This window comes from Rosa chinensis, chromosome 1 (assembly GCF_002994745.2).
Source record: "Rosa chinensis cultivar Old Blush chromosome 1, RchiOBHm-V2, whole genome shotgun sequence".
Classification (NCBI taxonomy): domain Eukaryota; kingdom Viridiplantae; phylum Streptophyta; class Magnoliopsida; order Rosales; family Rosaceae; genus Rosa; species Rosa chinensis.
In genome coordinates, this window is record NC_037088.1 from 15,695,263 (window position 1) to 15,707,070 (window position 11,808).

Here is an 11,808-nt window from a genome sequence, read left to right on the forward strand (position 1 = left end):
TCCTCCCCCAACCCCAAATCCAATTTGATCCATCGCCGTAGTGGCTGGGAGACATCCAACCCAACTCGTATGAGAAGAACACTTCCCGTGCAATCACTTTTCTTGTGTGGATCCAATCCAACAAACACTCCTAAAATGCCTCCAATTCTGCGGGCCATTGCCGGTGAAAGAAACTCCGGTGGAAGTCCCCTGACTCTAATCCAGAAATTTTGCAGTTCCAAAGGGATGGAACTCGGATCTGTTCGACCATCTGTAGCAGTGAGCAGTAACAGGGCATTGTCAAAGTCCACGGGCTTCCTCGCATCACCACCCTTCGATCATAATCTGATTTAAAAGAAAAGAGGAACCTGTCCGTGCCTTCCCACTCAAAAAAGGTCACCTCCTCCCTCGTACGCCAAATCCTCTTCATAGTGCTTTTAAGCGCCTCCTTGTTAAACTGTTTATTCGTTAACAACTTACCCACCAACCAGAACTTCTTCAAGGCTAATTGTTCAACATCTTCGATTTTAACAACCTCAAGATCTGGAGCCTCCGAAATGGACAACTTCTGTGCCAGATCTTCCACAACATGTTCCATCTTGCTAAACAAGTCTGCAACCCGCCTTAACCCCTTGCCTATCAGCCGGATTCCCCACAACATGAGCCGGAAGAAAGGCAGAGAAAGAAAACTATGGCCGTCTCAAAACCCTAGCACGGCACAACCCTTACTCGAGAGAGAAGGAACTCATGTTAAAACATTTTCTTGTTGATTAGAAATTAATTTTTAAAAACCAATTCCTTGTGCTTTATTTTTTTTTTTATAGATAAGAAATTTATGTTGTCTGATTAAGGAATGGACATGAAATTAGGATTTATAAAGTAATTAAATCATTGAAATGACTAAAAAAAAAACGGGACTAAGTTTTTATTTTAAAGTAATAATTTGTTTGCAAATTATATGAGTGAGGTCATTTCAAGTGAGTAAATTTAGAGATTCCAATAGAAAAACTCTTGGGAGCCTTATCAAGCTGAGCTTCCTAAACTTTCCACCACAAACTGACACGTGTATATAATTACATCTAATGGCTCTTATTCACTCTCACACTGCCTTTACTGTTTTTTCAACCCCTGCGGCTAAAAAAGTGTCAAATGCTCTCTCTCTCTCTCATCTTTTCTCTAGAACTCCTTCCAGTTACTTTGATTCCCCCGTCTCTCTCACAATTGAAATTAAGCTCTGCTATGACCATGATTTTAGAGGAAGATGATGAGGGGTTGAAAAACCCTGGATTTGAACTTGAAGAAGACGAAGAAGCAGTTCTTTTTTTGAAAGCATATACAGAATTTTCAATTTGATCACCACGAAGAACCTCCCCCAGATTTTCTGCACTTTTTATAATCTCTGTGTTACAATAACTTAAGTAGTAGTAGTCATATGTGTGTTGTGTCTTAGTAGATGACAATTTGTTCACTTCGATAGAAAGGGGATCTCCAGTGGCAGTGTGGAAATCACGGGGAGCAACGCCGGGAAGAGAGAAGTTGTGGGCTGCGGAGGAGATGAGGGGGAGCACGATGATTATTAATAAGGAGGAACAGCCGGAGATCTGCCGACCCATCTTCGTCTTCCTCTTGTGGTTCGATTGTAAAACACTCCCTAAAATAAAGAATTGAAGAAACCATTTTTTTCAAGACAACGGCAGAAGCTGTGCACAAATCACATTAATTACTCTACAAGCCGAACTAGAAACCAAATTATTTGCCTTCTGGTACCTACTACAGCATGTGCATAAACTACATATTCTACGAGCTGAACTAACACTCAAATGAGAAGAGACATGGGAGGTGTTTACTGAGATAAGACTCAAATGTGTATCAGAGCTATTCTATTTCCACCTCTTCATTGATCGACTGACGGAGCAGTACTTGGTCAGAGAAAGGATTGAAAGAATAAAAGACTAGAAGTGTTAGATGCCTCTTGATAGTGTGAGAGTGAATAACAGCCATTAGATGTAATATATACACGTGTCAGTTTGTGGTAGAAAGCTTAGGAAGCTCAGCAAGATAAAGAGATTAGGAGAGGATCCTCTCCCAAAACTCTTTGCTTTATCACTTACTTTTACATTTACTTTCTTGTACTATGTTGCTTTACCATTTCCTTTTATTTTTACTTTGTTGTACGATGTTTCTTTAGCATTTTGTTTGTATACGTTTTACATTTTTTTTTCCTGGCAGAAATAAAGGTCCCTAGTCATCTATGAGCTTTAACAATCTTCCTACTGTTCTTAGTCATCTTTATATATGGTTTTTCCAAACAAAGAATAAAGTCTAGCTAAAGGCCCCTACTTTGTTTACACCTTACTTTGTATTCTGTTATTTATTACTCTCATCCCATCTCTTCCTCCATATCACTCTTCTAGTCTTCTTTCAGTCAATACATCAGATTATCAAGAAGATGGGAGCAGCAAAGCAAACAGATTTAGCATGCATTTCAGAAGGTGAAGGATCATCATGTGTAGAACAACATGCCATCATTGAAGCCGCACCGATTGTGTCATCCTACAATGACAAAATCCGTCCTCTGCTTGACGCCGTTGACAAGCTCAGGAGCCTCATGGTTATGGAGGAAGGCATTCAGCTCCCCACCATTGTTGTTGTAGGTGACCAATCATCTGGCAAATCAAGCGTCCTTGAATCCCTGGCCGGCATCAGCCTGCCACGTGGACAAGGTATCTGCACCAGAGTACCCCTTATAATGAGGCTTCAACACCACTCTAGTCCTGAACCAGAGTTCCGGTTGGAGTACAATGGCAAAGTTGAGCACACTGATGAGGTCAACATTGCTGATGATATTGTCAATGCCACCAATGTTATTGCTGGTGGAGGTAAGGGAATTTCTAACACCCCATTGACTCTGTTGGTGAAAAAGAATGGTGTTCCTGATTTGACTATGGTTGATCTCCCTGGAATCACTAGAGTTCCTGTTCATGGTCAGCCTGAGGATATCTATGATCAAATCAAAGATATGATCATGGAGTATATCAAGCCTGAAGAGAGCATCATTCTCAATGTGTTGTCTGCTACTGTCGATTTTACAACTTGTGAATCCATCAGGATGTCACAGACTGTGGATAAAGCTGGTGATAGGACTCTGGCTGTGGTCACAAAGGTTGATAAGGCGCCCGAAGGACTATTAGAGAAGGTTACAGCAGATGATGTTAGTATTGGTCTTGGTTATGTTTGTGTGAGGAACCGGATTGGAGATGAAACTTATGAGGAGGCAAGGGCTATATCTCAACAACTTTTTCAAACTCATCCTTTGCTGTCCAAGATTGATAAATCTATGGTTGGAATTCCAGTTCTGGCTCAAAAGTTGGTGCAGATTCAAGCTTCTAGCATAGCTAGAAACTTGCCAGACATCGTCAAGAAGATAAATGACAAGCTGGGTTCTTGTCTTTTGGAGTTGAACAAAATGCCAAAGAAACTGTCATCTGTTAGTGAAGCCATGACCACGTTTATGCAGATCATCGGATCATCAAAAGAATCGCTTAGGAAAATTCTGATGAGAGGAGAATTTGATGAATTCCCTGATGACAAGCGCATGCATTGCACTGCTCGGCTTTATGAGATGCTCAATCAGTACTCAGATCAACTTCAAAAGTGTGAAGAAAGTGACCCAAAAAAGAACTTCTTAGTAGAGGAGATCAAGATTTTGGAGGAAGCAAAAGGTATTAGTCTTCCGAATTTTGTTCCCCGCAATGCTTTTCTTGTTATCTTGCAGGGAAAAGTGAAGGGAATCTCGAGCATACCTGTTGGATTTGTTGAGAAGGTTTGGAGTTATATTGAAGAAGTGGTTATGTCTGTGTTAATGCATAATACAGAAGACTATTATCAGCTTCAGGTATGCACCAGAAGAGCCGGCCGTAATCTTATAACAAGGATGAAAGAAAGGTCAGTTGAGTGGATGATGGAGATAGTGGAAATGGAGAACCTGACTGATTATACATGTAATCCAGAATATGTATCCGAATGTAGTAGGCTTATGGGTCAACAAGGCACATTTATACATTTGGTGTTAAATAAAAACCACTCTAAGATCGATGTAGAGGGTATTGGGGAAGTTGAAGTTGGAGTCCTTCGGCAGTATCCTCAAGTTCTGTCTCAGGCTTTCGACTTGAAAGTGAGGATGACTGCCTATTGGAAAGTTGTTCTGAGAAGGCTTGTTGATTGTATGGCTTTGCATTTGCAGTTGAGTGTTTCGAAACTTGTGAACCAAGAGATGGAGAGTGAGATTGTGAATGAGTTGATGGGACCAAATTGTGGTGGTGGGATTGAGAAAATGCTGGAGGAATCTCCAGCAGTTGCCATCAAGCGCGAGAAGCTGATTAAGAGCATCAAAAAGCTCAGGGATTCCAAAGAGGTTGTTGCTAAGATCTTGGATGGTGTTGCTACCTAATGGTCTCTTTCTAGCTAGTACTAAAAATAGTGCGGTTTGTTTATCATGTTATGTTTGTATGAACTATCTATTTCTGTCAATTAGTACAGTGAATTTGCTTTAATTTTGATGCAGCTTAAGTTTCTAGCTAGTACTAAAAGTAATGCGGTTTGTTTATCATGTTTGTATGTAACTATGTACTATCTATTTCTGGCAATTAGTAGAGTGGATTTGCTTTAATTTTGATGCAGCTTAAGTTTCTTGAAGGAATCTTTCTTCATTTAAGGTTTGATAGTGTTCATGAAATAAGATAATATGTAATGCTCAGTACTCAAGTCAGTACTTGTTGATGAATTTTTAGTAGAACCCACCTAGCCGGCCAAAGCCTAACTGAGTGCTAAATTTGCTAATCCAGGTCTAGAAGAGTGTTTTTTTTTTTTTTAGGTTTAATCTAAACAAATAGCTCCATTAAAAGAGTCTTCGGAGTGGCTTCATTTTTAATTACTGGGTTAGCAATTGATTAGGAAAGGCATGACAATGGTTTTATTTCTAGCAATTATTTTGGGGAGGCTGAGAGTTTATCCTCGGTTTTTTTTCTAGTTTCTATATAGGTGTTTCGGAGCTGTTTTGTACAAGCAGTGTAGTACACCTTCTGGTCTGGTCTACTTTAGCTCAAGCCTTTCCCGACTTTTTTATGCTTCCACTTTCATAATACCCTAATTTCATAGTAAATGAAATTATGAAGTCATTCATCATAGTTCACTCCTACAGGCTAACATATAGATCATCAGGTGGAAACAAAAAGTTGTGTTCAATTGATCCTTCCTTGTCCAATATCTGAAAATAAATGAAAGATAATGATGAAATACGGTCTGCACAAAAAATAATAATGATTTTCACGGATCCGTAGCAAATAGTAGGCAAATATCACAATACAGCATCTTTGCATTAGTAGGTCACATCATTTTCCAACAAAATTAGAAAGCGCTGCGACAGCCGGAAGTTACAACTGTATAATTTCTCTTTTGGCATACGAGCTCAATGCTTCTGCTCCATCCTTTTAAAATTGCCTACAACCTCTCTCGTCTATGGATTTGTGGACACCATATCATTAAGCCAGTCATATCATTTGCTGGTGAATATCAGCTTCCTGCTGAGCCAGTTCCACCATCATGGCCTCATCAAAAAATTTGCTGATGCTCACATCCTCGCTCATTCCCTGCAAATTCAATATAAAACCCATTATGCCTAGATATGGCTTTTCTTCCACAGTTTGCGAATTATCTATAGTAGCAATGCATGTGGAAGAAACTTAATACATGAGTTTTGTGGAGGTACAGAAAAAGTCTTATTTGATGCATCTTTTTGACCAGATGTAAAAGAAAACAGTATTGACCAAAAGAAGAGGAAAAAAAAAAAGACAGTAGAGACATGAGTCGCTGTGAAGAAACTTAAGACTTAAGTTTTGTGGAGGTACAGAGAAAGATACAAGTCCATTTGATGCATCTTTTTGACCAGCTGTAAGAGAAAACAGTATTGACCGAAAGAAGGAAAAAAAAAACAGTAGAGACATGAGTTGCTGTGAAGAAACTTAAGAGTTAAGGCTTGAGTTTTGTGGAGGTACAGAAAAAGAAACAAGTCCATTTGGTGCATCTTTTTCGACCAGATGTAAAAGAAAACAGTATTGACCAAAAGAAGAAGAAGAAAAAAACAGTAGAGACATGAGTCACTGTGAAAGAGAAAGGACGGGGATGCTTATACCTTTCTACGCCTTGTCTTGACCATAAATTCACGAGCCAGGTGCTGAATCGGTGCGGGTTCAAGTGGTGGCAGAACAATACTCTTGTCAAGAGGATCCCCAGGAACTATAGCCCAATGATCAAAGACTGAGAGGCAAAAAGCCTGTCCTTGAGTATGGTACCTCAAGTCCGTCTCAAAACCAAACGATTCTATGACGGGTAAAAATGCCTGAATTACAAGGAAAAGGAAAAAGGGAATGAAAATAAACACACATACATATATACTAGGAACACAAAGAAAAAATCACAACATGACAATGACAATTAAGTTTCATGAATTTTCCATGAGAGTCAGATTAGGTAGGTACCCTATTACTGACCAAAAAAGATCGGGTGTTACTGACTTGAAATTATAACTGACAATGTATTACAGTCTGTGATTTTTGAAATCACAATATCTATGACGCAGTATGGAAGCATGGCTATATGTTGTTTATTGACCAAACTAAAAAAAATGTTTTGAGGTTCAATCCCTCATTCAGTAAAAACCCAAATCATCCAAATGGACATACTTATCAGCAATAATCACATCACAATAAAACCCAGAACCAGTAAAATGTAACTCGAATATTGCACAACGAACCACTGTACCTTAACGATGTAAGCTGGGGTCCCGGGTTGAGGAACATCGGCTGTAACATGTCCACGCCTGCGAGATAAAACAGTGTAGATTGCAGATATACAGTCGATTGGCGTTTGTATCTGAAACAAGAGCACCAAATTTATCAGACAACAAAAGTACACTGCTTATGTAAGTGTCTGGATATGCATATGTTAAACAATTTTGGTTCCTCAGGATCTCTATTTAAAAGGAAAATATTAAATGACTGTAGCTTGACACAGAACATATCAAGAAAATATTAATCTAACATAGAAAGAAATAAAGAGGAAAGCAACAAGATGTACCCTGGTTTAGTTTGGCATTATGCTTTAACTTCAAATAGCATAAATGGCTATTGTCTAATAGAATTATTCTATTAAAACTGAGCAGCTTGTTACCACCATTTTGTTCCACATTTACACCAAAAAAGAAACAAGCTATGTTAATAATCGATTTCTGAGAACCAAATCTTATCGTCGTATGGACTTGAGGATTATTTACCTCCACATAATATACTGGCTCCATGAGCCGTGGGGTTGCCATTAGGAAAGATGAATAGGCCACACGTCGAGATGTGGGAATGATTTGACCAGATCCACGATGCAATGGCTCAGGTGCAATACTTGCATCAACAATCTTGAACTTAACATTTCTGATGGGTTCATCACACAGAGGTCCTTCTCGAGCACCCCACTGAAACCTGTCAACAGTAACAACATGGTGAGTAATAATTAAACCACAATATTGGGGCAAAAACAAACAATGATTTATTCATTACCCTTGCACAATGGAGTCTTTCACAGCATTCAGCAAGCTCTTGTCAACTTCGCTTGAAAGTGTGTCATCAAGTAGTATGTTGGGTCCCTAAAACATACAACCCTTTGTCAATAAAAGCATATAAAGACATGAAATGTATGACTACTAGGTAAGGAAAGGGGATGAATAAAACAAAATTTTCATAAAGACATACTTAAAATTATAAAATAACTATTACAATTTAGAACCATAAATTTGTTCTATTTAGATTATTACCTGCTTATCAGGACCGAATGCCCATATGGACCGTGCAGCAAGAACATCCCACTCATACCCAGTCTGGAAGAAATTACCTATATCTCTCCTAGACCAATCAATGCTTACAACACCTTTCTCAATGTCCTCCGCAAGTCCTCTCTCTAATGGCTCTGCAATCTACAAATCAAAGGTTTTTAGCTGGTCATAATGTGAAATTGAATCACATAATTTCTGAAAATTAGATTGGTTCTTACCATAGTAATTTTATTCTTCTTGTTTGGTGTTTCAGCAAAACACTTCATTGATGAAGATTCCACAACTGTTTCGCAGAATGAAACAACAGGATCTGCAACCTACATTGTAAGTGAAGCTTAAAAACTACACTATAAAATATCAACCAAAAAACTCAGCACTGAAAATAAGTCAACAGGTGAATTTGATATTTTTGCCATGACACATGAGAAAAGTGAAGAAGTGATTCAAGTGTGAGCAGAAAATACCTTGACTTCTACTTCAGAGTAGAGCTCTCTGAGGTCCTTCATGATGGAATCCAAGTACAGTTCTCCTGTACCTAAGATTGTGTGCTCCCCAGACTCCTCAACTTTGGTTATGGCAAGAGGATAACTCTTGCTGATCTTTCTAAGACCCTCCACCATTTTTGGCAACTCACTGGGATTTAGAGGCTCAGTTGCCGTTTTCACCACTGGCAGTGTATTGAACTGAAGAGGACGGAATATGTATACATCCTCGTCATAACTCTCATTACACAGAGTGGCAGTTTTCATTATGGAAGCATCCACACCTTCGATGAGAACCCAAGTACCAGGAGGAGCTTCAGCTATATGTATCCTATCTCGCGCTTGGTAAAGCCATAGCTTCGTTACTTCTTTGACACATGTCCTCCTCATCGTCAGGTGAATACCCTTCTCCCAATACTCGCACTGACTGTCCTGTCTGAATCTTGCCACTGTATACCCTACCAAATGCATCGAACACGCTACAATCGGACTTGGGATACAGCTTGGTAACATTTACCATCAACGGGCCATTGGGATCACAAGTTTTCATGGCTTTGTAAATCAAAGAGTCTTTTGGTCCAGTATATGTGTGGTCGACTTTCCTTGTTGCAGCATCTTTAGGAGAAGGAATATGTTGCACAAGCATATCAGAGAAGCCCGAGGCAGATCCAAAAACCGAGCTACAAGCCAACCTCAGTAGAGGCCTAACATTCAATTTGTAAGCTGCATTGCTAAGGGTGACACCAAGTTCAGCAAGAGTTGCCTCAACACTCTTTTTATGTTCTCCAATCACCTGGCTATAAATTTTATACAGGGGTTCAAGCACAAACTGGACAAACGACCTTTCTCCTCCACTTGCAGGGGGTTTTCTCCTGAAAGCCCTGTCCTCAGGATGATAGTACATATCTCTCCATAGACGAGAAGCAAACTGAACCGCGTCAAAAGCGATCCCATGAAGCTTAACATATAGCTTTGCAAATGATTGCAACGTGAACGACCATCCTGCTGTAGCGCTTGCAAAGCATACGTTTCCAGCAACAGGATCAATAACTTGTACATGACCAGCAGTTGAAGAGGCAGCCGTTATGTGGTTATTAATCACTTCCAGAGTATGCCTAAGCTTGAAGTAAGCATCCCTTGGGGGCAATTTAAGTTCTGTTATCAACCTGTCAACCTTTGAAATGAAAATGCAGCCCATAAGAATAATAGTATAGTCAATGGAAGTACATCACTTTATAGAATGATCAAAGAGCAATAGAACAGCCTGTGAATAAAAGAAAATCTACCTTGTTGATTACAACCACAATTGGTAGGCGCTCTTGGATATAGCCCTCTCAGTATTTACCTGTTGATCAAAATCATAAAATTTTATAACCATGCTAAGTAGGAATGCCACAAAACCAAGCCACACAACTAATACATAAATAATAATTTCAGAAGTTAAAACTGTAAATGCATTAAAAAGAATAGAAAACTATGTTTCAAATAGGCTACAATGGTCAGAACAAAAGTAAAAAGCTACAATATCTTGGGTATAAGATATTAATGTATGTAGTGAAGAAGCCTCTCGCACTCATGAGCTTGTGTAGAGAGACTATTGGAAATCATTGTAAATTTAAGAAATTACAGCAATTGAATTGAATGTTTAAAGTGAATTACAATATCTACAATAAGGCACTCACTGGAATATGAGAATTAAACAATTAACTTCTTTTAAATCTCAGGAATATATAGGGAAAGAATTTTGCAACAGCAAGCATGCAGGAAGGCTAGTTCTTCTAAAGCTGAGGCAGTGATATATGGTAGCCTTGTTATGTTGAAACATGTTATAAGCTTTTTAAGCAAGTATATCCTGCAACTGGCACCGAATATACCAAACCACTTTCTAAGTTTTGCTTACATGAAGGTAGGTTTCTCATTGGATTAGGGTTTCAAACTTCCGCTGATAAGTTGAAATAATCCAGTTCTAATTTAGAAAATGATAGCATGACCGAGGACTCTCGTCCACATAGACAATGAACCATTACATTTTCACTATCTATGGAATAATAATAATAGAAAGATAAAGTTAATTACCATCATCCCTTCTGCAGCATCAACAATGAGGACAGCACCATCAGCGAGCCTAAGTGAAGCAGTCATTTCAGCAGAGAAATTGACATGACCAGGAGTATCCATGACATTGCACAGGTACGACTTTGAATTGCTATCCTCAAGTACAAGGGACATGGGAACAGCCTTAATAGATATCCTCCTCTCTTGTTCATCAATCCTCGTATCAGTGTACCTCATGTGCTTATCACTATTTGCATCAAAAGTAGACATATGATGAGTCTGTTCCACCAACATATCCATAAACACCGTCTTCCCATGCTGCAAGTGCCCCACCAGCGCCACATTCTGAACCAGAGCAGGGTTCGACATAAGACCAACAAGAAACTGCGTCGACACATACGTCGAGGAGTCCTTGACACCAGCCTCAAACTTAATATTCCGAACCGGCTTGATAATCAGCTGTTCAAGGGGCAGTGCATCTTCATCCATGACCAACGTCTCGACATCTTCACCGTACACCTCCTCCGCTGTAGGATAATACTTCTTATCCTCAGCAAGAACAACCTGGTTGTCCATATCTACATCATTAGAGGCAGTCATCCACCCATTCTGAGCATCCTCACCGACAGCTGCCGCACCTCTATCTTCTAACCTATCGGGAAGCTCCTCATCTTCTTCCTCCCTATCACTCTCCTGGTCAGACTCGATTTCGGGTCCTATATAGTTCCCGAACTCGTCGTATAGACTATCATCCATCTTAACAACTCAAATCTGCTATTCCACACAGCTAATTAGTTCGATTATCGCCACAAGTTTGACATCGAACAATTTAGGGCTCTAAACTCTAGAAATTAAACGCAGAAATCAGAAAGGTTTTCGATTTAGGAACTAGAACTTCAATGTGAGCATACAAAAGAACAGATAAACGAAAGTGTGAAGCAAGCAAAGAGATAACGTACCTGGAATTCTGAGGTTTCTAGGGCAAAGAGCGCAGAGTCTTTACCGCCAGTGTTGAGAGAGAGAGAGGGTTTATAGAGGGGATACTGCATTTGGAGCTGGAGCGCTAATTTGAGAGCTTTTATAGATGGACCCTGAGCGGCGTCGTTTTGTATCTGAGGTAATGTTATTTTCAATTTTTTTTTTTTTTTTTTTTTTTTTTTGGGAGAATTCAACAGCAATTTGATCAACTAATTTGGACCCAAAGGTTTAGGGTTCAAGGCTTTGTTGGTATCCTACATGACTACACTTAGGGCACATTTACTTACTTAGAATGAAAGGGAATGATTACGGGGTAAAAACATTCCTGCGTTTACTAACATATAAAGCAATCGGAATGATTCCAGGTAAAAGAATTCCTGCGTTTACTAACACATGAAGGAATCGGAATAGATGTAGGTCCCACCTCCTTATCAG

At 39.4% G+C, this 11,808-nt stretch overlaps 2 protein-coding genes across 2 annotated transcripts in view; one reads left to right on the top strand and one right to left on the bottom strand.

The window, feature by feature from the left end:
- Positions 1-4,668, top strand: part of LOC112193228 (dynamin-related protein 4C) — a 28,297-nt gene extending 23,629 nt beyond the window's left edge. The window contains exon 2 of the mRNA XM_024333301.2: positions 2,405-4,668. Coding sequence (XP_024189069.2) covers positions 2,405-4,429 — 2,025 coding nt within the window. The 3' untranslated portion in view covers positions 4,430-4,668. The remainder of the gene's footprint in view (positions 1-2,404) is intronic.
- Positions 4,669-5,269: 601 nt separating this feature from the next.
- Positions 5,270-11,448, bottom strand: LOC112193198 (110 kDa U5 small nuclear ribonucleoprotein component CLO-like). The gene is given in 13 exon segments (XM_040513658.1): positions 5,270-5,627; positions 6,170-6,376; positions 6,799-6,909; positions 7,310-7,508; positions 7,587-7,672; positions 7,841-7,999; positions 8,077-8,175; positions 8,323-8,716; positions 8,718-9,514; positions 9,627-9,667; positions 9,670-9,685; positions 10,417-11,166; positions 11,355-11,448. Coding segments are annotated over 12 exon segments (2,943 nt in total). The 5' UTR covers positions 11,152-11,166; positions 11,355-11,448; the 3' UTR covers positions 5,270-5,528.
- Between the last annotated feature and the right edge of the window lie 360 nt (positions 11,449-11,808).